Below are 27,915 nucleotides of genomic sequence, written 5' to 3'. Positions count from 1 at the left end.
CCTCGAAAAATGGGACCACCACGTGTAAAACTCCCACTTCCCGCTGAGAATGAGCGACCGGTTCCCCTCTTGGTCAACCTACTCGATTCCCCTATTGCATATGTTGATTTTCTCTTCTCTTCCCCCTTCTTCTTGTCCTCCATTACTGCTTCTTCCATCCGAACCGCCGATTCAACAAGAGTTTTAAAATTTGTAATTCTGACTGCGAGACCTCTTCTGATCTCCGGTCGTAGCCCTTGCTCAAAACGGTAACAACGATCCTCCTGCGTCGCTATTGCTTCCGGTGCATACTTGGCTAATGCTGCAAAACGGAGTTTATATTCTGCCACTGTCTGATCATCCCCTTGCACTAAATTCAGAAACTCCATCCTCTTCTTGTCCCGGTACATCTTGGGTCTGTATTTGTCATCAAACTCTTTTTGAAACTCAGCCCAAGTTATTTCCCTTGGCTCATATCCCCTCTTTACAGACCTCCACCAAATCAAGGCGTTACCCACGAACAAAGAAACAACGTACTTAAGTCGATCCTCTGGAGTGCAATTTATTAAGTTCATCACATCTTCGACTTTTTCGCACCATCTCTCAGCAACCTCTGGGTCTAGTATACCCTCAAATTCTGTAGCCCCCATCTTTCTGATTCTTTCATAGTTACGATCAATGGTAGGAACTACTGGTGCTGGCACTGAAGTGGATGCGCGCGCCTGTGCAAGTAACTGCGCTTGTGCTTGTGCTTGGGCCTGAAAAGCCATTTGAAATATTTGTGCATACTCTGGTGGTAATCCTGCCACTGGAGCACCACCGGTAGGAATAGGAGCCTCAGCACCAACACCCTCTCGACCTACTTCCACCTCACCTGCACTTGCAGGTGCCACTGAGCCCTCTACGGACTCCGCTGACTCTTCCCTATTAGCTACTGGGTCAGCACGTGTACCTTGAGAAGCCATCCTACATTAAACAATTCAATCATTAAAGACATCTCACAATCATTACCCTAGAAATGTAGACCTGCTCTGATACCACCCAATGTAGCACCCCTTGCTCGCTACATCTAATCATTTCTATTTCATCCTTTCTTTAATCAACATTCATTCTATAAGTAATTCTATTTCAATCAGTAAAATAAATTCTAATTTATCAGCAATATATATATATCACAAAAGGTATTAGATATCACCAAAAGTAATATTTACCCTCACTACATGTTCTCGTGTACATAACCTCAAGAAAAATCATACCACAACTTTTAAACACAAATCCCGACAAAAGACCAGAATATTTACAACCCAAAATAAAAACTTTGGCTTCAGAAGTCACGGCTGACCCACCTAATAAAGACGACGGCACCGCTCAAAGTCAATGTGGCTAGTCAGTGTGACCTATCTCCTGAAAAGTACATGGCAAGGAATGAGCAGCCTACTCAATAAGTATAGCTGATCAGTTTATATATATACACAGGCAACAATTTCATGTACATGCAGTCACATCGACTAACAGTCATTATCAATAGCAACAACAAATATAAGCAGTAATACCTACTCACAATTATAAATCAATCTATGACATAATATTCAACATTATCGTTTATTAGCTAAGGGCCCCACTTACTCTAATTGGTATACATCAGTCAATGGTTTCGCCGGCCATCCTCATATCATATACAGCACAGGATACCCGTTGTGTGATATCCCCACACTCTTTTACTCCAGCTGTGTAGCAATATAGCACAGGACATCACAACAAACATGGTACCCCCACACCACCCCAGTGTGTAGCTAACAAGCACAGGATATTCCCTGCTGCCCCGGAATACCCCGGTACCCTACGCGCCATGGTACCTAGCTTAATTCACATATTTTTCATATCTCAATATCAATCACATTTTCATAAACCATTGACTGTGTTTCCAACTAGGTAAGCATCATCTTTTATTTCCATTCACAATCGTCATTCTTCTCTTTATAATAATCACTTCCTCAACAACAACTCCCAATTTGATTTCATCAACAATCAATTATATGATTATCACATAATCATATCCCGCATATCTCTACATTACCATTACATACCACATAGTAACAATTTCCCCGATATTCAAATAATCCACAACTAATTATGTAAACAATCAATATATGAAAGCCACGTATAATAATAATAAAGCCAAGTCCATGATCGCATCCAAGAAACCAATATATATAATATATACAATACTAAACACACACACATATATATATATATAAATCCAATTAGCTATACTTACCGTAAATCCCCAAAATACTTCGATTCACGAGGGACTGCTCAACCCTCTACCTTGTCGTCACGTCCTATAATAAATTATAATACGTACAATCAATATATTTAATTTACCAAATAATTCATAAGAATTCACTTAATCAAACCCCTTATGTATTTATAACTATCATTTTTAATAACATTCGTAAATTATATTACCACTGAAACCTCCTTTCCCTACTTAATAACATAATATTTCTAAAATATAACTTCCGAAGTATTTCTATGAATTTCCTGTCAATTTACCGTTGCTATATAATTTAATTAAGTAATAATACATAGAATTACATATTTGATTAATCATTCCGATGGAATTGTGTAAATTAACTATAAGGATAATTAAATCTAACAAATCAAATAATTTAATTGCTCAACCATATCATTTTTATAGCAATTCTGATAATTAATTTGACACTAATTTAAATAGCCAAAATCATAAAATACTTCGATTAAATAGTTCACCGCTCAATATAAACTCTATTTAATAAGCGGAGTAAATAAATAATATAATTATATAAATTATTATAATTTAAAATATAAATTTTTGTACCTGTTCGTTCTCCGCGAGAAATTGCAAATTTCTAACTGTTTGTGTTTTGGAATATATGTTTGCTTGTATAAAATGTGTATGTGTTTTATTTTATAATGAGAAAGAACAAAAAGCCCACCGCCTCACACTCACAACTCTCTCTCTCTCTCTTCACTTTATATTTATATATATATATATATATTATATTATTATATACATAATATTATTATTATTATTTTATATATTTAATTAAACTTTTCTTAAAATACCAATTACACCCTTTTCATTTTCTTAATTACTATAATTTGCCCCAAATATTATAACGAACTCCAATTTAATCCGTTCAAGTGTTATTATATTCCAAATTCAATCTATAATTTATTTACTAATTACATCTAGATTTCTAATAATTACCAATTAGTCTCCCAATTAAATAAAAATTCTACGGACGTCACATAATCCATATAATATTACAGAAAAAGTATGCTATATAATTTATGAATTTTTATTCAATTACATGTCCACATAATAAAAATATACCATATCATTACTTAAAAAATATAGAATATTATATATTAATTATATTCTAAATTTACATATATTACAGTATATATATGTTCGATGTAATATTTTAAATTTATATTGATAACTTATGCTTAAAAAAAGTTCAATATATTTATTTTTTACCAGTTATGTAAAAGAATATGATAATTGTAAATTTATGGAGTTTATACAGATTCTATATTCAGTATAAAAATTATAAACTTTGGGTAGTGTTTATTTTAAACAAAAATTTTTTTTATAATAATTCAGATGATGTTTAGGAGAATGATTGTAATAGAAATATTTTAGGAGTGTAAATAATAAGGGCATTTTCGTTATAAAAGAAGTAATGTATATCATGAGGGGTTATTTTGTTACATTTTATAATTTAGGGATGTAAATGCACTTTATGCATAATTTAGGAGCGTAAAATTATTTAACCCTATATTATATTTACTCTATAAGTATAAAAATATTGTTTGGCGCATCTTCATCGATAAATTATATTGAATACTGAATGAGAGATAAAATAGGAAGTTTTTGTAAGTTATTTGTTGACATTCGTATTTTCCTTCAAACCCTGATGGAAAAGGTATAATTGCACACGGAGTATTTTTGGAGGGATACGAGTGTAATTGCAAATGTTTGTTTTTTGTTATAGAAAGGTATAATTTCATAGTTTTAGAGGGGTATAAGTGCAGTTAGCCCTAACATCAAATTGCTTGTTATGGTAGTGCCATGAAATCAAATGGAGCAAGATTTGGTGCCTCTTATTCTAATTTTCTTTTCACACAAAATCAGCTGTGTGCTAGTAAAAGAATTGAGACAATGAAGCACCAAATCTTGAATTTAGCCTAAGACAAGAATCTCTCATCTCATGCAAAGTAGTTCATGTCAACCAAATTACACAATGTTTACAAATGCAGAGAGGCTGTTCAATTCATGCCAAAAGAATGAAACTACGCCACCTTCACACTTTGCTTTTCTGTGTTCTTAACCAATTCAAGAATCCACTTGATTTCCCTCTTTGTTTAATATTTCTTTGCAGTCACTGAACTAGTTGCAGCCTGTCTCAGTGTTTCCATCTGATAGATGCAACTTCAGTTCTTCCAAGAAAGTAAAATCACTTAGGGCGACCGGACGAAGCCATAAGTACGCCAACAGCAACAATAAACATTGATAACATGCCGACAAGAAGTATATATGTTCTTCTTGATGATCTTCTGTACTCTCCAAACAGAAGTATACCCCAAAACGTGCTCACTAGCGGAAGTGCCTGTAATCATCAAATTCATTGAGTTATATGTCATGTGAAAGTTTTGGAGTAAAAGTCTTGGCATAAAGGTCTACGCATGATGAATTGACCTGAACGGCATCAGCTGCAGCGTATCCAGCAGCTTGACCTCCCATAAACTGGAGACCGTTCCCAAACCCGCACAAAAACCCAGCCAAAAGGGCCCAACCTCTACCATTCCAGTCTGATAAATAAGCCTTGAAGGATGATTTGGCCGGTACAAGAAATTGATGTTCAGAATGATGGCAATCACAAAGCAGGATATGGAGAAGTAGAAGAATGTAGTGTAAACACTCAAGTGGGGAACGCCATCTTTCAATGTGTGCCACTTATGGCCAGGTTGAAAGCCGGAGAAAAGAGGGAAAAACAAACGCCTGCGAAGAAAGTTATTGCCAGGCCAATGAAAGTGCCCTTCCCAAAAACCTGCAAGCAGGGACAACATAGAGAAAAGTTAACTTCATGTAATAAGTACAAGCGAATTAACGCATACTAATGAAGGTGGCCAACAACCTTAATTGCCCGTTTGTTCTCAAGCTCTATGAGAAAATTTGCGGTCCCAAACTCTGCCTTCTCCTTCTTAGTCGTTCCATTCCCCTGATCTTCTTGTATAAATAAGTAAGCTTTAGTTTTTAAAAAAGTAGAACCAAATGAAATGTGAAAAAATGGAGTGCATTGTCATCTTACCCTTGTTTGCATATGTTTCCTTCGACACAGAAGCATCCTTTATCCTGTCCAAATTTAGTTCAGAACATCACATTAGCACAGTTAGTAGTGCGTTATGAATGAAATATAAGCCAGTGGAAAGTACTTACGCTGCCCTGTCTTTGCTGTCTTCCGGGATACTGGCAAGCTTAGCTTTGTTATCTGCAGCGTTGGATGAATGAACAGCAGAGGCAAAACAAACGGCAATCAAGAAGCATCCAACGCCAGGGAAAAGAATCTCAGCTTTGTTGATTTTGCCGTCTAAGAAATAATTCAGAGTTGTGCCTGGAAAAGCAAAACAAGGCAATATGTAAAACTTCAACAGAAGCTATACGCATATGGTTACCAAATAAGGAAAAAGAAAAGTTCATGTATGTTTGGTTTTGTTTTTAACTTGTTTTTGGGTATTTTGTGGAGATAGAGAGAGAAAAACAAAGATAAATAAAAATAAGTTAGAGATAGTGTGTATGTTTGGATTTGTTTTTGAAGATAATATAAAATAAGTATGTTATGTTTGATGTTGGGTAGTGGGGAGACAAAAAATACTGTTCATTGTCAAATCATGTCTCTTTTATATATATTTATATATATATATATATATATATATATAAATATATATAATTTATTTAGTTGTGAGTGGATTAAAATAAATATTATTTCCTAATTATATATGTATGGAAATGAAAAAAAATAATTTATGTAAATACACTTTTAAAAATAATTAAATGCACTCTAATAATGGATTAACAATATTTTTTGTTAGTTGTTCTATTCGAGGTGATAAATTTAAATACATTATTCAAATAATGTAATATATGAATTAACCGTGTAGAATAATTATATTATTTTATATTTTTTAAAATTTTTAATTATTCCAATGATGTAGAAAATATTACGTATATAATATTAAGTGGTTAAAATAAAATATATTTGTGTTTAAAAATCAAATACTTAGAAACAAGACAAAATACTTAAAAACAAGACAAAAACATGGCAAAACAAGCAATGACAAACATTGCTTCTGTTTTGGGCCATCTCTGAAATGGCCCAAAACCGAAAACAAACATAAGCAAGCACTGACAACTACAACAGTTATGCTTGCGTCGATCACCTCAGTCACTGACAAACCAACAAATGGCCAAGCATATTGTGTCGCCAGGTTTCCAAGGCTGAGAACAATCCCACCAGCCATTGCAAAGAACACACTAGGCCAGTTGTCCTGCATTAATTTGTAGAAAATCATTACCGAGTTTTGGCTTATTTAGAAGTAGCTCGAATAAGCAGCAAGCACAGCGTAACTTAATCTAGAATTTTCAAGAACCAGGTGGGGAAGACCACACCTGAGAGAGCTGATCCATAAAATTTGGTTTCTCAGGTGTGCTCTTGCCGGTTTCACCTAATGTGAAAGCAGTGATAAGAGCAGCCAAGAGATTTGTGATCGTGTAATCGAGATAAGTATGCTGAGGGAGACGGCCGCGCCTTTCCAGGAGAGTCAAGATTGCAGGCCAAGTTCCCAAGAAAAGCAGAGCCAAGAGCATGCAAGCTATTGCACCTCCTTTACTCTCCACCACATACATCTTCAATCCACTAAAAACAATTCTCTCAGATGGAATAGATATAACTGAGGAAATCCCAAAGTAATCCTGTGAAAACAGATAACATAGATCTCTCAGACATGGTCATAATTCAAAGTGCCCAAATTGTCAGTTTCAGACTAAAAACAGAACACATATAGTAGAACATGAACCCTATATCAACTCAAGATACATATTATGGGAAGAAAGACAACCAAGAAGATACTTTGCAGACAAATCTGCCATGTGGGTGAAACACACATGAAAAAAAGAAGAATTTGGAGGTACTGAAAAAGCAAGGAGAAACTTTGTCCAAACTTGTGGAAAGAACACAATAAACTTGATTCATGATGAACTCGACAGATCAAGAAAAGCATCAAAGCAACAGCATTGTTTGATGACAAGTTAGTCAGTACCCTGACAGATAAAACTATAAGCAGAGAAGTAGATGATGCGATTTTCTCTGCTGAAAGCTTCAAATTGTTGCAGAAAGAATGCAAAAAACTAGTTTTTCATTTCATCAAAAGGATAATAAAACAGAGTGGAAGAGAATATCTACCAGTCAAAAATAATGCAAAAAATCTAAACGTGGAAAGAGCCCACAAGCCCCAATACACCACTTCACTCAAACAACCAGAGATTCTTGATCAACATCAAAAGAAACTCTTCTCCTCACTTCATACTCAGCTCCTGATTTGCAAAAGCTGCTCAGTAAAAGAGGGCTGAAGTGTTTCAAGAAGGTGACCTAAAAATGGAAAGTAGGGTACTTGGCCTAGAAAAACTACACAAATGCACTGATTCCCATTTCAACTGTATGTCAGAATCTCGTCAGACTGCTCACATAAAATGATTAAAAGTTTCTTTCCGAGAATTGTGTGTGCATGCATGGACATTAATCGGATTGAATTTTCCATTTGAAATAATATCGTATTCTATTCCATTCGTCATTTATTTTATTTAAAGAAAAATTCTATAAGCATAACATGTACATGTTAATTGAAATAAAAGATGCGACTGACCCATTCACAAGAATAACAAGTTTCAAACTGCTTTGGTCTCTCTTACACAATTTAAGTCAAAAGCGGCATTGATGGGACATATGATGTGACAGTTGAAGAGTTTGATGGTTAGTGGTGTGATTGGCTACACAGCCTCTGATTTATAAGATTAACCTGAATAAACATGTCACACTGAAGAGCAGTGGGGAATATCATGACCATCACTGCTGATGATGAAGTAAGAATTATTCAGTATTCAACTCGAATCCACTCAAGAAATATGGAATAATTTCAAGTTGTTTAGTTATGGAAGTGGAAATGAAATAAATGCCTTTACCTTATTCTAATTTCTTTTCCACACAAAATGAATGGAAGAGTGCGAGTAAAAGTATCAAGAAAATCATCATGATTGGCAAAGAAATTTGCTTTCTCATGATCACGCCAACTTTCGTTATGTCTGTATAATTTTCTATAGTCAATGCACACGTGCTCGCCAGAATTGGTAAATCTCTTTGAGCAATTAACCATGACCCTGTTCATTCACTCACAGTCATTTATTCTGTAGATATGCATGTGTTCATTGATTGGAATTTACTTATAATTGATGTGAGCATTAAGCGTTCCATGATCGAGAGTGATCTAAGTAAAGTAGACTCAACATTCCCAGGAGAAATCCATTAAATGCAACGGAAGGAAAAGCATAAACAAATTCACGCTGAATTTCCACGGCAGGCGCATCTGGTGAGTTGCAGCATATTCAATTAAATAACTTATCTTCATCTTTGCTTCTAGATTGGATCAGGTCTAACTGAAGAAAAAGTTTAAGACTGCATTAACTAGCCGGTGAAAGCACTTTCTCCGATAGATCACAATCTATATTGATTTCCAAATGAAGAAACTTCAACAATATAAACTGCCAATACATGGTGTCCAGAGTGTTCTTGTAACCGTAAATGGAAACTATAAATGCATTTTCATACTCTCAGCATCTAGTGCAGATCCAGGATGTTATCGACCAAGAGACACACAAAAAAAAAAGAGATTGAATACTCTGTGTCAGGTTCTGGTTACATGGTTCCTGACCAGTTCAGAAGATGAGCTAAGCTTCCAAGTTGCCTTTCCTGACTACGTCTTGCAAAAAGTTCCCTAGCAGCCGTTGATCGAGAACCATGTTGGGTACCTGTAAAACAAACTAATCGGTGACGAAGCAGAGGTTCATCGACCCAATGAGATAGAGCGGCATGAAAATGTCAACTCACCTTGTTGCCAAAATATATCTTGGAGTTGTTGGCAATTGCTTCAATAAATTTGAGTTCTAAGTATTGAGGAGTAAGCTTCAACTTGTTTGCTTCTGCTTCTTTCATTGTGCTAGAAAGTCCAAGATAGAAGTATGTGAGCTCGTTTTGAAGATTTTCTTCCATCGAAAATCATAATGGAGGCTAGTGAAATTGAGAGTTGTTGTGTCGGGGTTATCACAGAAAGAATTATTTTCACCAGGCATTATTGTTTCAGTGGACTAATTTTTACTTGTTTTTTTTTCTAGTGCATTGGTCTATATTTCAACATTTGGTCAAGAAATTCGTTATCATGATGAGATTTTAAATGTTTAACAGAAGATGTTTCTCATTACATTTAACTGATAATAATGCATTGACCGTTCCTTTACAGATGATATTTTTAGTACATTGATATAGCTCATCCATATTGTTACTTATATACTGTAAAAACCAGTGATGATTAAACTTCTCTTGATTTCCACACTATATGCAGGAAAACTGATGGAAAAGAAGCAAAGAGGTGTACCGGTAATAGTCAGCGTCAGCCAAGCTCTTTTCACGAGCTAAGTACATTGCATTAGAGATTTCCTCTTGCATCCTCGCACTGTCTTTCTCCATCAACTTCTGTTCCATCTGGATCTTACTAACATGAGCATGTTTTTCAGCTTCACTTATAGCAATTTTTTTCTGAGTCTCTGCTTCCTTCTCAGCAACTCTCTGTTTCTCCATTGCAATCAAGACCTGTTATCACTTAAATATTTGGTTCAGTTTGAAGGTATTGGCGACATGAAAAGTACAGTGGCCTTTACAGCAGATGAGAAATCATGGAGACTTCAACAGAGTCCACAAATGTAAAAAAATAGGTATGTCTGCATAGAAGAAATGGAAACTCATTCCTACTACTTTTTCTCCAAATTCAGTTATACACTAATTGTGAAAATTTAATACTCAAGTTTCCGCAAGCAGCAGTATGAATAAAAAAGACTAAAGCACCAAATTAAGAATCTAAATATATACCTTGGTTCGCTCTTCTTCCATCTGCACAAAATTCCGCCTTATACTGTCAGGAATCGTAGGCTTTGTTACACGCACGCTGATAATTTCAATACCTGGAGCATAACGTGTGCAGTCAGCCTGAAGAGCATCTTTCATTTTTTCATCAATCTGAACATGTTAAAGGGAAGACTATATTACATTAGGCATCAGATAAAAGCAAAGCATCTGAGCCAGGCTACTAAACTCAGGTAGCCTGTTTGGAAAATTAGTTGCAACAGTCACTCAGGTGCACTGGGTGACGGGGATGAGATAAAAGTACAAATAACATTACTTCAATTTTTGAAGTTAGGAACTTTCCTGATCAAACATATCGATGTAGACTTGCTGAAGGGAATGCGCGCTACAAAACTGATTAATCTCGTGATGGATCTTGTCATATATCCAAGTGTTGTCATATTGGACGCCGTAGTTGAGTAATGTTTCATATACATAGTCCTTATGAAGACGGTTAACAACCTGAAGATGTGCTAATAAGTATGTAGTGACTAATTGAAAACATCACCCTGGAGAATAAGCAAGACAAGGAACATTACTTCTATCTTCTCAAAGTTAATCATAACACCTCCTTTTGTTCCACAAGGGATATCTCTCACCTACACATTTACAATAATAACATCACATTCTTAGTGCACAAATCCAAAGATTTAGATGCCTTGCATCTGGCTACTCAGAGAGAAACATGCACAAGCAGAGATACACAGATACACACACACAGAGGGGGGGGGGGGGGGGGGAGATTTGTACCAAATCTGTCTGTAATGTCACTTGAATAGGCTCAAAGTGGGTTATGAGCGGCAGTTTCGAATGAAAACCTTCAGAACAAACATGCCAAAAAAGATACAGAGAGCTAATTTGTATCAATTGCATACTTTACACCAAAGATAACTATATGCTTTGCAATACACCATAAATGCATAGCTACATAATATGACTTCTGATACCTGGATCCGTGATCGTCTTCAGAAGGGCTCCTCCCCTCCAATACACCCCAACATGCCCTTCAGGGACTTGATGCAAAATAGACAAACTCTGCTTCAGATTTGATGAAGAAGGAACTATAATCTGCAAACCATTTGGTTGAATGTCATATGCTCACCTCAGTCTTAACTTAATTAGACTCTTATAATTTTCTCAATCACAATATTTCTCTCCCGTCCGAACATCAAGAATGCTCAAACGAACAATGGATTGGAAATAACAAACAAATTCAAAATTTCAAACTACCTCATTGAAGAAAGCGAAAACGTCTCCTCCAGAAATGACAACTCAAAGATATCCAGAACTTAAAACCTTAAACTATACTTTGATGGGGTTTAAGTGATTCGCGAAGAAACTATTGCAACTTTTACATCCGAGAGACAAACAAGGCAACTATGATAAATCAAACAAAATCATCATAACCGGTGATCATCTTGGCAACTATTCACAATTTACGCAGAAGCAATCTATCTATATTCCTGTGCGGAAAAATCACAAACACCAAGTAGGATGCTGCTCATTAACTTTACCATGGCGGCAATAGCGACAAACGTGAATAAAACAGTGAAAATGGCGGAGAAATCCCCGCCTCCGCCGCCAGCTGCCGGTGGACGTGGGGGTGGAGGCGCCGCTCTCTGCTGATGCTGTGGGTCCATGAGGAAAGGAGAAGTGGGGTTGGAGAACTTGCTTCCGCTCTGTCTTAGCTCCCCACCAAAAACAACCAACTATAGTTATTTTTCATCATTTAACCAATTTTATTACTAAATCAAATAAAAGAAAAGAAAGTTGACCTCTTCCATTCCAATATTAATTAAATAAATAATTACCCATATTTGACTTCACACAATTAGAAAAAATATCATATTTCAGATATGATCATAATCCCGTCCTAATATTTATTTAATAATTATGCGTAACACAGTCCAGTGGCACTATAGAATTGAAGAACTTACACAAAAATTTTAAGATTATAAAAGGACTAACCCTACAAATAAATATTAGCACTCTAATTTTTAAATCAATAAAAATTACTGAAACAAAAAAAAAACTCAAGATAATATGAGAATAAGGGTTGAAAATAATATTAAAGTGATGAAAATGCGTGGAGTGCAACAGCTAAGCTGAAAATAGATTCGAAATTGATAGAGAATAAGAGTTGGAGCGTGATAGAATGTGTTACCAAAATAACTACACAAAGAGTCAATTTATAAACGATCATGGAGCAAAATCTAAAAAGGTGTTACGGTGAATCATACACCTTTGAAAAGCTACAAATGTTAGCTACTCAACAGACATGATCTTGGTTACTAAAGTTTGCCCAATCTGTCCGAGAATTCAGAAATCTGTTACTTGTTGGTTAAGGAGTTAATTCCAACCAAATACTTGGAGTTAGTTAGAGGTCTTTTAGTTAGTTGTGTCATAGGATGTCAACAACCTGCCTAACATGTCGTCTTTGGTGTATGTTGACTTAACTTGTTGGATTAGACTAATTTATTAAGTATGTCAGGTTACTAAGGATAAAAATATATTATGGGCTTAATATCTTGTTTATGAGCCAGCAGGACCTAGCCTATTGGGCTGCTCGGTAGGGCCCATCTTTGGGCTTTGGATGAAAAATATTTGAGGGGACACTATCACTCTTCCCTACCCCAGAAGTACAAGATTTGGTGTTGGACTGCTGGAGTAGAAAGAAATAGTCCTGCAAAAAAGATTTTTCCCATCTACGTTAATGTTGGGATGCTTTTTTTACTTTCCTTTTGTGCTATTTGAAGAAGAGCCCTTCGGTTGAAGGCAACTTACACATGTGGATTGATAGAGATTTGTACACATCTGCAAAAACTTATTCATGATGACTGTTAAAGACAGAGGAGATGGACAGACTTAGCTGTGTGCAAAAAGCATGCGCACCGCGATTAGTGGTGTAGCAACATATAGGAGAGGGGAACGCCACGTCCTCACGGATGGGACTGTTGGAGCGCTCCATATTTAACGTAGTTTATTTTCTTTTGTCGTTTCATGTGCTCATTGCATTTGGGTAAGTTTTTTCCTTTTCTCCTTCTTTATTTCTTCAAGAACAAATCCTCACCAAGATTTTGAAAATTTTCTATTACAGGTTTTCAATTTTTTCTAAGGTTCCTTGCCAATTACTCTTTGCTCATTTACCACTTGTGCTTGGGTAAGATTCCCCTACATTCCGCTTTTTTATTTTGCAGTCATGACTACTGTTAGTGTGGATGAAAGGCTGTGGAAAATGTGATTATAGATTTGGTGGGTTCTTCTAGAGAGAAGGGAGAACGCCCTACAGCCTCCAACTCTGCCTCACACCATGGAGGTGAGAGCGAGGCAGAATGGAATTGTAAGGAAAAAGGTAGAAGATAGGCTAGTAAGATCAAGGTTGAGTTTTTAGGATTTATCGTTCCCACTTCACTGAAAAAGACAAGGTGATCACTAGGGAAAAGTATGGGATACCTAATGTGTTTGCGATTCAGGTCTCTGCTTTTGATGATTGCCCCAACTTTCCTCCTAACTTGTTTCTATTTGGTCTAGCTGGAAGTTGGTTTACACTTTCCATTTCCAAAGTTTTTTTTGTTGATTTCGCCAGTCAGTTTAATGTTTGCATAAATTAATTGGTCCCCATATTCTTTAGCTTGATGTCTAGGTTCTACATTTTGGTGAGAAACTTAGGGGAAACCCCTCTTGTTGCTCAATTCCATTCATTTTTCATGCTTAAGAAAGTGGCATATTTTGCTCCACTACTCGAGGGAACACTCGATTTCTTCCCACTGAGTCCTATATGAAGGGGTGGATACGTCACTTTTTCTCCATTTCTTTCCCCATATCCTAGAGGTTCCTTCCTATGTGGATTTAGCCACCACTGAACAACTCAAGTACTATGTCTGTAATTGGCCTGCTGCTTTCCAAACCTTGTTGGATGACTTGCATGTCTTTCCTTTTAGCCCCCCAAAGCTAGTATACCATGTTATTCTTCCTCTTTGGGCAGAGCCCAAAAGAGACGGATATAGAGCCTACTACTGAGATAACTACTTGCAGCCTTTCATCTGCTATTTTTCTTGTTTGAAAAGGAAATTTTCAAATAGGTATTTATGTGGGTTAGTACCTGATTTTTACAAGAAAGATGTTTTAGAAGCTCCTTCAAAACAAGCCATTAAAATGGAGAAAACCCCTGGTGCCAAGCGCATCCTACTGAAAAGTCCTCCCTCGACCCGGACTAGCTCCACGTCCACTAGGGATCCTAAAGGCAAGAGTTGACTAATACAATACCCACCCCCAAAGAAAAGGTTAAGGGTCAGATGGGCCTCTTGACACCTTTTGCTCCGCGCTATGTTACCCGGTGTCAAGGGCTGCTCGCGTACTCGGCCCCCTTGACGTGCACTTCGGCCACTCAACCGTTCTACATGGCCAATCACTCAGCCTTCATCGACAGATGATGGACATCCGCAGTCTTAGAGTCTTAGGATTTGGCCTTTTTTTAGATTGCTCAGGGGGACGTTACGCCTCATGAAGTGCATTTTTCAGCTTTTTCACTTCTACTCTGTTCACTTCTCCGAGGAAAAAAGTCAAGAAAAGCAGGTGAAGTTCTTGGTGGTATGGCCAACTCAAGGCGTCAAATGTGATGGTGTCCCGTTGCACGGCAGCACCCACGGAAGAAGCACCGGCGGATGTGGGTACAAATCCAAGAAAGAAAAACCCCATCGGTAAAAACCCTTAAACTACCGTTTTCTCCCCACCATCAAACCCCACCCACACTCACATGGTGAAACCCTCTCACCTTCATTTCTTTTTTCTTGTGTTCATTTCTCATCCAAAAGAAAGAAAACCAAGAAAAGCAAGAGGGAGAGACAGTGCGAGAAGGAGGCCTCAAATTATGGTATTGCGAAATGTTACTGCTGTTTGAACAATCCTTCTTGGCCCAATCCAATGATCCAGATTCAGGTCTGACTTTCACCACGCCGCGACATCATATGGGTTTTTGCCCATGGATATCACGCCCCTGTGCAGAAATCCTCTGGTAAGATAATGATTATGACATTAAAGTTGAGATATATGCAAATAATAGCTTCATTTATGTAATATATGATTTTTTTAATCACAAATTGGAATGCTACAAGCTCTGTTGTGCTGTGGAATGATGCATGCTAGTTAGAGCTAAATGTAAGTAATTTGGTGGATATCTAAGTCATAACGTATCAGAGCATTTTAGAGGACGATTGATGATTTTGATTCTCTGAGTGCAATATGGCTATATACTAAAATTGCCTACAACAGTAGACATACTGTCCGCATATGCCTTTACTATTCCTTTCTCAAATCATGATATGCCTATTGCTATGTAAAATGTTGGACTTGTGTACATGAGCATGTAGTTGCAATCTCTTGGATTTTGGCATCTAATGAGTAAGCTTCTCTGGTACGTCATGTGGGATGGGATGTTAGATACTAATTTTAGGATTTTCTGTACAGTTTGGTCTTATGTAGACGTTATTCGTGATATTCCAGTATTTAGTCCGTTTGGATAATATTGAAGCTGATGAGCTTCTGCTCAAATATTATTTCATTTGGTAATGTACTGAGTTGTGGAGCTCTATGAGTACATGTATCATGAATGATTATGCTACTCAAGATTGATTTTATGATCAGCTACCCCCAAAACCCTTTTATTGTATTTGCTCTCGAAAATATGCAACTTGTTAATAGATTTGAAACTTATTGCGAACCAATTCATTTGTTCATTGGTAGCACTAGCTGTTCTTTTGAGTGGATGGTTGTGCTCTTTTTAGCAATTCTAATAAGAATGTGGCGTAATCTGTTAAGTGCAGGTGGAGTCGTATCTTCAAATCATGGGAGAGCTAAAACTTTCATCTGCCTTTCTTCAAGTATGTTATAGCACATCTAGGATACCTTTTATTATTTTTAGATGTAGGTTCTGTCAGGCCAGTTCCCATCCCTTTTCTTATGTCGCCCCATTTTCAGTTACTATATTTGGCTTTACTTATTCTTTCTTTCTGATTTGCTCTCTCTCTCTCTCTCTCTCTCTCTCTATTCCCCCCAGAGAGGTTCCCTCGCTTGCTTGCTGTGTTGATTCATTGCTTTCTTTACTTGTTTTATGTTGCAGGTAATTTGTTGGATCTTGGGTGAATATGGGACTGCAGATGGCAAGTATTCTTCCTCATATATCACTGGGAAGTTCTGTGATGTCGCAGAGGTTCATTTGGCAGATGACACGGTGAAAGTAGGTATCTAGTTTTCCAGTATATGCATGGTTTTGTATGGTGGAATTACATTTTGACATGTTAAAGTCACTTGTTTTCTTGATGTAGATTATGTGGATGTGGTTTGAATTATGTCCTTTTTCTTTAGCTAATTGTTTGTTCATGTTATTCTAAATTTTCAGAGGTAAATTTATCTGCATTTGTATAGTTGCTCATTGCTTTGTCTCTTACTCTTAAGGCTAAAGTGTTTTTCTGATTTCCATTTTTCGTTTTTCCTTCTAAAAGTGAGATTCTGACACTAATTTCAACTGCTATTCTTAAAGACTACAGATACTGATGTGAAGTTTTTGTATGCACAATCAACCCATTACTCTGTTAAATGCAAGCGATTAATAATTCACAGCCAAATGTAGAAGCTTTGCTGTGAACACAAAAGTGCAGCAGCTGAAACTTAAGGACCCAATTTGTGTAAATAATCTAATGCTACTGTAAACACTGCAACTTTATGAGTGGTCAATTTTCCGGTTCACTTGCACAAATTTTTTCCATTTTGAACTCTCTAAGTTGATTGAAGCTTAGTGTATGGTAGGGGGTAACCTTAATAACATACATTATGATATTGCGATAACTGCATATGAGCATTACATGTGCTTATAACTATGGATTTAGGGCCACAACATCTATAGTTCACTTTTATCAGTCCAGAACCTGATATCACCACTTCAAAATACTGCAATGAGAATGTGTAAACCTAAAATAATAACCTATAGTTACAAACATGATACCAATAAACAATAAAGTTCACCATTTAAACTCCAACTTTGAGATAAGCGCGTGATAATTTTTCTTAACTTAGCTCATTTTTGGAGGTATCAAAATGCTTTACTTAATTTCAGTATTTAAAAATAACTTGGTGATGAATAATTTCGAAAGGATAAAATATAAAAAAATCTCATTCACCTGAGGAATGGTATATGCTGCATGTATTTGAAGAAAGTTGGAATAGTACTTAGTTAATGAGTTTAGCTTAAGCTTTTGTGTAGTATAGAAATTGTGTAAACTTTCCCTGCGAAGAGATGTAAAATACAAGGAAAAACTAATAGATTATGATTAGAACAAAGGAAAAGAGGAAAAAACTTCAATTAGCTTTATAGATCATCAAAATTCTGATGCATTCAAGAGCTGTCTTAGCTAATAATTGAATCACACTTTTAAGGTTAGTGTTTGCCTTTTACCAAAGGTTTGCAGGTGAACATTCTCTCCATGCTCTTGGTTTGCATACATTGTTTCTAGCTACAACTTGTAAATTGGCAGCTACCCCCAAAACCCTTTTATTGTATTTGCTCTTGAAAATATGCAACTTGTTAATAGATCTGAAACTTATTGCAAACCAATTCATTAGTGCATTGGTAGTGCTAGCTGTTCTTTTGAGTGGATGGGTGGGCTGGTCCTCCTCCTACGTTTATCTTTTTAATGTTGTTCAACGGTTGAAGGAGTATAATATTTGGGCATGGAGATTGGGTGGTATTAAGTTAAGCACTAGTAGCACAAAGACATTGGGAGGAGAATATATGGAAAATAAGTATTGTCAAAATCTTTCAGGTACCTTTGAGGATTTACCATGCTGGCGATCAACATAACAAAGCACGACGGTCTTGTTTATAAGAGTGTCACTTTTGGCTGTGTTTGTATGTATGTAATGATTCATGTTGTTCTTAGTTATTTGATGGCCTTATAAGTTCATGATTGATGGTTGGTTAAGGCTTCATTTTAACAACTACTTATCTTTTAAACCAATGCATTGGTAGTTCATATATATGTGCAGACATTTGCCACATCTAATGCATTTGACAGCGTCTTTGTGTTTCAATGTTTCTGGACCACATAGGTAACCAAGCTTGTACACTCGTTTAAGGAAGGTTCGGAGGAATGGTCCAAGAAGGCGGTAGAGCTTGAGGAGTCATGAAGGCTTTAGAAGTAAGTTCTATTTGTAATTTGTTTTATTCAACAATGGCGAATGATGCACAATACACTAATTCCTCTTGTGAACATGCAGTTTGGTTGTCGAATTCCAAACTTATCGGTTTTTCTTTTGTCTTCATGCATGCTGGACGCAAATGGAAGGTGTATGAGGTGGCAAAGAGGGTATTTGAAAACAATGACACAAAAACTAGAAATCTTTGCAAAGTGATAATGGTGGTAAAAAGTTGATCATTTTCTTCGCTTCCACCCTTCATTTCATCCATCAAGCATGTTTCCTTTATATGTTTGCAATTATTATCTTGAGTTCTTGATATTTATCATCTACATTATGGGGTCGTGATTTTCTTTTTATCTATGGCAAGTTTGTTCTTTTGATAAATAGTCTTGGATGCCTTTTTTAGTGGTTTTCAATTACTTTACTACCGTGGTGTGGGTGTTTCTCATCCTTTTTTATTTGGTTGTGCTTTTATGTTATCTCATTCAAGTAAACGATGTGTATTGTTCTTTGTGGTGTACATCAAGCTCTGTGAGACATATTTTGTTGACGGGATGTCAATAATTGTTTAGCATTTTAGGATTAGACTCTTGGTTCAATTGAAATTACATGAAACTTCTCATATTTCTAATTTTGATTTGAACAGCCCAATTCACCTTCCAAACGAGATAAAACCATTTCAAAAGTAAAGAATTCCTTGACATATATGTAGTGTTAATTAACACGTAAGAACCAGAGGGTAACTTCTTTTTAAGTTTTTATTTATCTTTTATTATCCTATCAAACTACTTTTGTTTTGTTTTCTTTTGTCAGTTACTATCAAACTACTTTCGTTTATATTATTTTTTAGTAATTTGACAAATAAATGTGATTTAGGAAGTCATAAGATTGAGACATGAATGTGCACTAGCGTTATGTGATTGTTGCTTTGATTAACTGTGGAGTTGTTGAGGCATAATTTCATGCATTTTGAATTGCTTTGAAAGAGAGTTGGAATATCTTTGCTTCTACTAAATCTTAGGATTCTTGTGAGATCATATTTGTTTGCTAAAACTCTACCCGATTGATCCTTATATCCCTAACATGGGACATGCATACATTTTGAAAAATTCAAAGGCCCTTCCCCTCCCGGAAAGAAAAAAAGAAAGAAAGAAAGAAAAGTAAGAAAAAGGAAATTATATCTACTCCGTTGGTTTAGGTCACTTAGTAACTGGGAACTTCATCACAAATGTTGTTATTCACATAAAACGGTGGCTAGAGCTATGAGTATGGAAAGCACTTTAGGTAAAACGTGTTTTGGTTGAGTAACCGGGTGCCTTCACCACAAGTGTTGTCATTCGCATCAAAAGGCTAGAATGCAACGTTTTTTGGTTGAGTAACCGGGTGCCTTCACCATAAGTGTTGTCATTCGCGTCAAAAGACCGGAAAACGGCCTAAAGAACACAAGTCACGGGCAAAAACAAAGGAAAAAAAAGCAAATAAAAGACGTGACAAAAACAAAAGGGGAAGAAAAAAGAAAAAAAATTCATTAGTGACCAAAGAAAAGAAAGAAAAGCGAAATCCGTCCCGACTAGGTAGATGTAAGGAGATAAAGGTTATTGTGTTAGCATCGAGGATGATAACATTTAGAAATCCATAGATTTTGTGGAAGCTTGATTGTCCTCCTCTATACTTGGCAAAATGAAGTGTTGTGATGTGATTGGCCTCTTACCCTCGTTATGATAAGTTAGCATTTGCATAACGTATTGCGGCGTTTGTGTTTTGAGATTATGTGCACATAGTATTTCGTTCTGTTGGAGGCAATAACTTTAAAGACTTTGCGGTAGTCCTTTCTTTTCTTTATTGATTTATTAAAAAATTGTAACATTTCTTGGTGCTGAAAATCTTTGTGTGTAAAATTGTCTACTTTAGGCATGCCTTTCTTATATGACTACTATTTTTGGTTGGGAGGAGGAGATAGATTCTGGCCTTGTAACAATATTTAAGTTCTATATTATTATAGTTTTCTTTAATCTTATGAATTATTCCCTTTAGATTGTCATCCCAGCAAGGTGAGGGTGCAAGTTCAGTATATAGCAGTGGTGCATCTTACATGGCCGCCCCTTAAAAGGAAAATGTATGTACTTGCATGTAAGAGTTAAAGAAGTCTACCATGCTGCATATAGACAAGTATTATAAATTTTTCACTTCTAATCTTTACTGGCCCATGAATGTTGTTTATCCAAGTATGTGAGGTTGGGAATCATTGTTAACTAATAATTGAAAATAAAATCAGATTTCTTTTTTGTCTTCCATCTTTCTTTTAAACTCTTCTAATGAAGTTCATCAGATATCTTTCAGTTACATTTGCTACACTTGGTGAGAACACTAGATGATGTCCCTGGATGTGCTTCTTAGTGCTGGTGTTCCGTGGTGCAAGTGACTATTTATGTGCTATCATATCATGTTTATCATTTGTCCCCTACAGTTGTAAGTTGCTTATGCAGAACCCATTCATTAGTTCATTGGTAGTGCGAGCTATTCTTTTGAGGGCCTAGGTGTGTTGGTGCTCTCCTGCATTTATCTGTTTATGCTCTTGAAGTGTTGAAGGAGTAAAATTCAAGTCCATACTCAAAAATGTATATTGGGTGGTATTGAGTTATGCTCTCGCAGCAAGGTGTTTTAAATGAAAAAGAGATTACATCATGAGAAGAATATATGGAACATAAGTACTATAACAATCTTTTAGGTACCTTTGAGGACTTAGCATTCTGCTAGGGATTTTCTTATCCATTGAAAATCAACACATACAATTAGTCACCATCATTTGTTAATATTAGGTCTATGTTGATTTTTGTTGTTCTGCATCTTTAGTAATTTCATCTTTGGTTGCATTGTAAGTCAATCTCTTAAATCTATGTTTTTCTTGACTTAGACTGGTGCAAAAAGCTCGAGAATTTATTGTCACTTCCCAAGAGCTCATCACTCGGGGTTCAGTCCTGGTAAGTCACTTGTATTGGCTTAATTCCTATCAATATTTATGTTGATCTATCTAGAGAAGTTATTTAATATCAATATCTGACAATTAAAGTGCTTATTCTGTTTATTCGATCTTATTGTTTTAGGATATTATTGTGGAGATGCTGTTGATATTGCTAGTATTGAATTGTCGAGTGTTGCAAGAGAAGCTATTAGGTGTTCTCCAATGGTGTCTCGCTTCCAGTTATCATATGATCTTGCAGTCTCGTTATTTTCTAGGTTTGTTTTCTTTTGTCCTTGTGTGTGAACCTCTTCTTGTATCACTCAGAAGTGGTCTCTTGAAAACTTAGTATTCTACCGGCATTCCTTTTCTTGTTATGCCCCTGTGCAAAAACCTACGGTAAGATAATAATTATCATTTAAAATTGAAATATATGCAAATAATAGCTTCATTTATGTAATATATGACTTTTGGTCACAATTGGAATGCTAATTACAGTGTCGCGCTGTAGAATGATTCATGTTAGTTGGAGCTGAGTGAAGGTAATTTGGTGGATATCTCTAAGTCATAAAATATTAGAGCATTTTAGAGGATGATTGATGATTTTGATTTTTTTAGTACAAATAATGGCAATATACTAAAATTGCCTACAACAGTAGACATACTGTCCGCATATGCTTTTACTATTCCTTTCTCGAATCATGATATGCCTGTTGCTATGTAAATTGTTAAACTTATGTACATGAGCATGCAATTGCAATCTCTAGGATTTTGGCATCTAACTATTTGGACGATGAGTAAGAGTCTCTGGTTTGTTGTTGTGGGATGGGATTTTTGATGCTATATTTTGGATACCCTATAGAATTAGGTCTTATGTAGACACTATTGGTGATTTTCCGTCTTTTTAATCAGTTTGGGTAAGATTGAAAGTGATGAGCCCTGCTGAGTTGTGAAGCTCTGTGAGTACATGTATCATGAATGATTATGCTACTCAAGATTGGTTTATGATCAGTTACCCCCAAAACCCTTCTATTGTATTTGCTCTCTGAAATATGCAACTTGTTAATAGGTCTAGATCTGAAACTTTGAAATAATTAAGCAGGCTGTTCGATTTGAGAATTGGAGTTCATTAGGGTTTAGGCCTTGAACTGGTATCCCTTTGTCTATACCTGTATCATCCAGAATGGTACTGTGATGCCAATCTGGATCACTATGAACTCTGTGCTTCCTGTTTCCATCATGTCATCTGTACTTTATGCTGACTTGTGTTGAACTACTGTAGCTCTTTGCGGATCTTGGGGATCTTCAATACATTATTCAATTTCTATAGGCAGATGCTCATCATCTTGTTATAAAAATTGTTGGAGGTTTTATGCTGGTTTTACTCAATCCAGGTTTAAAACTCAGCTACATATTGGACAGTTGGTGAAGGTGAAGGATACATCAGCTAAACTTAAGCAAGCTAGTGAAACATAATATCAAGTTGAAGTCATTGTCATTTTTTCTTTTTGCTTAACAGTTGATCCGGCAGTTGTGTTTTTGTCGTATTTCATCTATTCTGCCTATTTTAACCAATTTATGTGTCATGATTGCCTGCAATTGTGGTGTCCTAGAAATCTTGCAATCTCTTGAAACTCAAACAATGCAAATAGACTTTGTAGTTTTTTTGTTTAAAATTTATGGGGTCATAAAATGATGTTTGAACATTTTTCTGCACCAATCTCTGATCCATGCTGGATGGTCTAATCTCCATCCTTTTCCCTGCAGGCAACGAAGAAAATTACACCGCCAAACTTGCGGAAAACTTTCAGGCAGATTTGAAAGTCTGCTCAGAGGGAAACAATGGATACTCCTTTTGTTCCCCAAGCCGTCTCCCTTCTAGGTAATATATTCTGTGGGCTAGGATGCTATCTAAATGAGTTTAACTCTGAGATTTTCTTCTGTTTGTGGTTTCGGTAATGGCAAAACTATAGACAATATTTTATAGTTTGTGAAATTTGCATTGACTGGTGGACCATTTACGTAATCTCATACCACTTTCTATGTTAAACTATATTTTTGGGCTGTGGCTTAGATTTTGAAACTATTATCTCTGCAGCTACTCAGCTGGCTATGCAGATATAAGTGCACATAAGAGTTTGGAACAGTGAGCTCGTCTTGTGAATCTAGGAGGTACACCAATTAAGGAATTTTAACGTTTGTGATAAATGTATATAATAAACCATCTTTTCATCAATAGGCCATTGTCAACCAACATATTGTAAAACTCTTGTAAAGTTAATCTGACCGTGGTAGAGATTATGCTCTTGCTTGCGTGCTTGGACTCATGTTGAAGTAACTTCCTCCTCACTTTTACAACTCTTTGACAGGATAAGAATCGTCGGGGGATGAATACAATTGTTGAACAAAACCTTCCGGCGAAAAAGGTGAGAATAGATCCATCCTCATACACTCTCATTTATTATTTAAAAGGGAATATAATTGAAATAATACATAAGTGGTGTTCACACTTTTATTATAGTATAATCTAATAATATATATAATTGTAAATCAAAAGCATATTAAGTTATTGTGTATATTATAAATTTGTTCATGATTTGCATTTATGTAAAATCAAGTTAGTAGTTGGATTCTAACTTGGATGTTATCTAATAATTGGATTCCAATGGAAATGGTTTATATGCAAATTATATTGCATAATAATAATTATTTATGATTTATTATATATTAAAAATTATCTGTAATGAGATAGTCATAATTATTTCATTTATTTTATATTGGTTTTACTTATTAATTAAATTTTTATTTTATTTGTCGTATTGTGGGAAAAAATATTTTAAAATTCACAAATTAAAATTTTAATTGATTATTTAATTTAAAGACCAATTAAGAATTTAATGATATAGAAATTAAATAACATATTTGTAGAAGAACTATTAAGTAGACCAAATATTTTAATGCAGTATACATGTTTAGTAGTAAGACATCAATTATCTATAGGCTTGCTACACACAGACACGCATATATATATATATATATATATAATTAAATTTGTTGTCATTATTTATGGTTTGCTGATTTTGAATTTTAATGTTTATAAATTTTTACAGATTTGGTTTGAAATTTAACCAAATTGGTAAGAATTTGTAAACGTTAAAGATAAAAAAGTCACATCAATGGCTAAATAAACCAAAAGTAATATTTACATAATGGAACCACACGACGAAGGCAATTGTTTGCACTTTTCGTACTTTAGAAAAATTATTTTTAAAGAAATTGTTTACATGCATATTATATTATACAATTATATTTTTTTATATTATATATAGTTTACTATAAAACAAAAAAATATTTATTTGCATACTTTGAATAAGAAAATTGAATTAATTGTACATAAATTGCGTACAATTACGTTAGTATTTCGTGATTTATTATATATTACTAATCATATTTTCGTATTATTATAGGGTAAATTATATTTCTAGTCCCTTTTTGTTTTATTCTCTATGTAGGGCAAATTGGTTCTTAGTGTTGTCGTATAATAGGACTTTTAAAGAAAGATACATGCCTTATATAATTATATTTGTCATATTATTTATGACTTACCTTTATAATTATTTCATATTATTAGATAGATATTTATTTTACTAGGCAATAAAAAATGTACAAAATAAATAAATAGTACATATGGTTATTATATTTGTAATTATAATTGAATTTATTGTATTTATAATTATAATCAAATAAAATTGTATTTATAATTTTCATGTAGGGTTAAGAGTTAGGATATAAAATGATGGTCTTATAACTGATAGTGAAAATTAGAATTACTTCATTTAATTAATATTTTTAATTAATTTTTTTGAGGATATGTCATATATATGTAGATTGATGTTAATATTATTATATTTTTATTTTTATAAGTTTAAAATTTCTTATCAATATTTTTGGACCAATTCCTAACGAAAAAGGGTTAAGCCTAAAACGATGAAAGTTTCAGCAGTTAATGTAATTTTTGGAGGAATGTAATTTTTTATTTTTAAATTAATCCTAAATTTATTCGTTAATCATATCAAGTTAGTTGCTTATTGTTAATAAAGTTTTAATGACAAATTAGCTATTTCTTTAATTAATTTTGTTAATTTATAGTTAAATATTTAGTAGACCAAATATTTTAACACAGTATATATAGGCATATTACACACATATAATTACTAGTTAATACTTTAAAAATTGACTAATAGTGCTGTGTGGCGAATTGGAGTATTACAAATTAAAATTTTAATTGATTATTTAATTTAGAGATCAATTAAAAATTTAATGATATAGAAATTAAATTTCATATTGCTGGAAAAATTATTTAGTAGACCAAATATTTTAATGCAGTATATCAATTCTCTATAGGCATATATTTGTTATCATTATTTATGGTTTAATGATTTTGAGTTTTAATATTTGAAATTTGACCAAATCCATAAGAATTTGTAAATATTAGAGATCAAAAATCATATTAGGTAAAATATAGTAGTTTGTGAAAAATAAAATAAAAAAAAAGCCAAAAACAATTTTGTTTGTAAATATTTTGGACCAAGTGACCGTGGCATTTATTTTTACTTTGTACTCTAAAAAAAATAAATTTAAGATAGGTTTTTTAAAAAAATTATTTCACGTTTAGTTCCTATATTTATTTGCTTTTGGTTTCTAATGTTATTCTATAATTAAATATAAATCATTAGAAATGAAAATCATAGTGGCTAAAAAAGCAAAATAGGTCGCATCATTAATTTTTTTCTTTTCCTTTTTTCACTTTCTGTACTCAAAAAATAATTAATTAGAATTAATAATAATTTATGTACTAAAATTGTATACTACTTATTATACTATATAATTATATATATTCTTTTATTTGGTATTATATAATTATATTTTTATGAATTACTATTATAATCATACTCTTCATATTATTATATGTTTATTCCCTTTATTAGGGGATAAAAAAAAGATGAAGATCGAATTTATTGTACAAAATTAAATAAATCGTCTATATGATCATACTTAATAATTTCAAAGTTAGTTGTTCCTAGTTTTGTCATTTCCCTTTTAATTGATTTTGTTGATTTATTATGTGATAGTTATTTAAACAGTAATAATTTGTGTTAATTTTTAGTAGAAAAAAAATTAGATGGATAAATCAGTTTTCTAATTTTATATGTAAGCTAATATTATTACTTTAAATTTTAGTTTTGAATAATATCAAAATTAAAAAAATAATTTATTATTTATATTAAGATAAAACTTCAATTTATTTAAAAATTATAATATATGGTCAAAGTTTATATATGTGTATAACTAAACATTACGAACATATCGAATTTCTTGCTTTTGATGTTTCCCAATACATAAAAACTCGCACATTTATCTATTTACTTGAAATTAATTTTTAATTTATTTGAAATTAAAATTCCTATTTTATTTATTAGAATTTTTTGTAAATATTATTAAAATTACAAGTTCTCTAATTTTTTATTTCTTAATTGTCAAAGTTCATTAAAATATTTTGAATAATAATTTAATTCAAGTAAAAGTTTTATCTCACATTCTATTTAAAAGTTTATTTATTTCATATTAAAATAAATAATTTGAAAATATGAGAAAGAATATTCCATGGTTTTTAGTTTTTTATTAAATTATGGGCAAAAAGAATATTTATTTGGCTAAGCAGTGGTCTTAAAAATTAATTTTACTTGTATATTATTAAATTATGAAATTACACTTATATGTTCTATCAAAATTCTCCATTTATATTTTACCTTTTTCCAATATGATTTAGAAAACAAGAATTACATAAAATTTGAATTTTGGTACTCATTTAATATTTTCATGTATATTTTTTATGAATATAGGTTATGTATATGGAGTGGAGTTAATATTATTATATATATCTTCTTATAAGTACAAAAATATTACATACAAATATCGATTGAGGGGGTAATAATTAAAAATTTGTGTACTTTTATGCTATTGTCAAAATTTTTCGTTCAATCCTTAACAGAGAGGGTAGATGAAAATAGTGAATTTTCTATACGTGTAATTTTAGAATATTTTTTTCCCCAAAAAAAAGTGTAATTCCCAAGCAATATAAGTATAATTAACCCTAGATTAATCATTTCTCAGTTCTCTTCTATTAATTGTATCATATTATATTATTTAAAATGTGAGGTGGATAAGTTATTTGTCCCTTATTTTGTCATTATATTTAATGGTCACTTACCTATTTTTATGAGTAGATCTCTTGTAGATGTGGTCTAATTATTCTTAATTTTTTTAATATTATGCTTATATATTCTTATTTATATTGTAGGTATTAATTAATTTTGTTAATTTAATTATTTTATTAATTAGTAATTATTGCATGTTTTTCTTATGCGCACATAGCAAATAATAGTTATAGTTCAACAAACAATTAAAATCATTGTTCTTTATCTTTTTATTAATGTTTTTCTTTAC

At 33.7% G+C, this 27,915-nt stretch overlaps 2 protein-coding genes and 1 pseudogene across 26 annotated transcripts in view; 1 reads left to right on the top strand and 2 right to left on the bottom strand.

Annotated features, from left to right (window-relative positions):
• Nucleotides 1-4,087: 4,087 nt before the first annotated feature.
• On the bottom strand, nt 4,088-7,829 carry LOC105160094 (ureide permease 1-like; annotated as a pseudogene). Its single transcript, XR_016065313.1, has 8 exons — nt 7,491-7,829; nt 6,698-7,000; nt 6,435-6,576; nt 5,468-5,642; nt 5,340-5,383; nt 5,166-5,254; nt 4,727-5,078; nt 4,088-4,637 (listed from the first exon to the last, which is right to left on the bottom strand). The product of XR_016065313.1 is annotated as an ureide permease 1-like (transcript).
• Nucleotides 7,830-8,782: 953 nt separating this feature from the next.
• LOC105160037 (SPFH/Band 7/PHB domain-containing membrane-associated protein family) lies at nt 8,783-11,983 on the bottom strand. Its single transcript, XM_088879940.1, has 9 exons — nt 11,771-11,983; nt 11,204-11,324; nt 11,007-11,074; nt 10,796-10,855; nt 10,564-10,718; nt 10,224-10,374; nt 9,733-9,947; nt 9,189-9,297; nt 8,783-9,109 (listed from the first exon to the last, which is right to left on the bottom strand). Exons 1-9 carry the CDS (start codon nt 11,894-11,896, stop codon nt 9,029-9,031), a joined length of 1,086 nt encoding a protein of 361 aa, XP_088736066.1. The 5' UTR covers nt 11,897-11,983; the 3' UTR covers nt 8,783-9,028.
• A 950-nt stretch (nt 11,984-12,933) lies between these two features.
• LOC105160036 (putative lysine-specific demethylase SE14) overlaps nt 12,934-27,915 on the top strand; it is a 33,255-nt gene continuing 18,273 nt past the window's right edge. For 2 of the 24 annotated variants that reach the window (XR_016065218.1, XR_016065220.1), the window contains exons 1-12: nt 12,977-13,275; nt 13,354-14,956; nt 15,071-15,270; nt 16,079-16,135; nt 16,375-16,491; nt 18,360-18,449; nt 18,579-18,670; nt 21,364-21,430; nt 21,554-21,686; nt 23,176-23,290; nt 23,507-23,580; nt 23,778-23,834. Coding sequence is in view for 10 of the 24 variants with exons in the window: in XM_088879783.1 (XP_088735909.1) it covers nt 18,434-18,449; nt 18,579-18,670; nt 21,364-21,430; nt 21,554-21,686; nt 23,176-23,290 (423 nt within the window). In the remaining 14 variants the exon portion in view is untranslated. Of the gene's footprint in view, nt 13,276-13,353; nt 14,957-15,070; nt 15,271-16,073; nt 16,136-16,374; nt 16,492-18,073; nt 18,164-18,359; nt 18,450-18,527; nt 18,671-20,483; nt 20,566-20,778; nt 20,919-21,363; nt 21,431-21,553; nt 21,687-23,175; nt 23,291-23,506; nt 23,581-23,777; nt 24,011-27,915 lie in introns of those variants that run through there. The other 22 variants (XR_016065223.1, XR_016065224.1, XM_088879790.1 and 19 more) reach the window with 21 other exon arrangements.

Source organism: Sesamum indicum, linkage group LG4 (assembly GCF_026168435.1).
Source record: "Sesamum indicum cultivar Baizhima isolate 11 linkage group LG4, ASM2616843v1, whole genome shotgun sequence".
In the NCBI taxonomy this organism is placed as follows: Eukaryota; Viridiplantae; Streptophyta; class Magnoliopsida; order Lamiales; family Pedaliaceae; genus Sesamum; species Sesamum indicum.
This window is presented reverse-complemented; position numbering and strand designations above follow the sequence as displayed.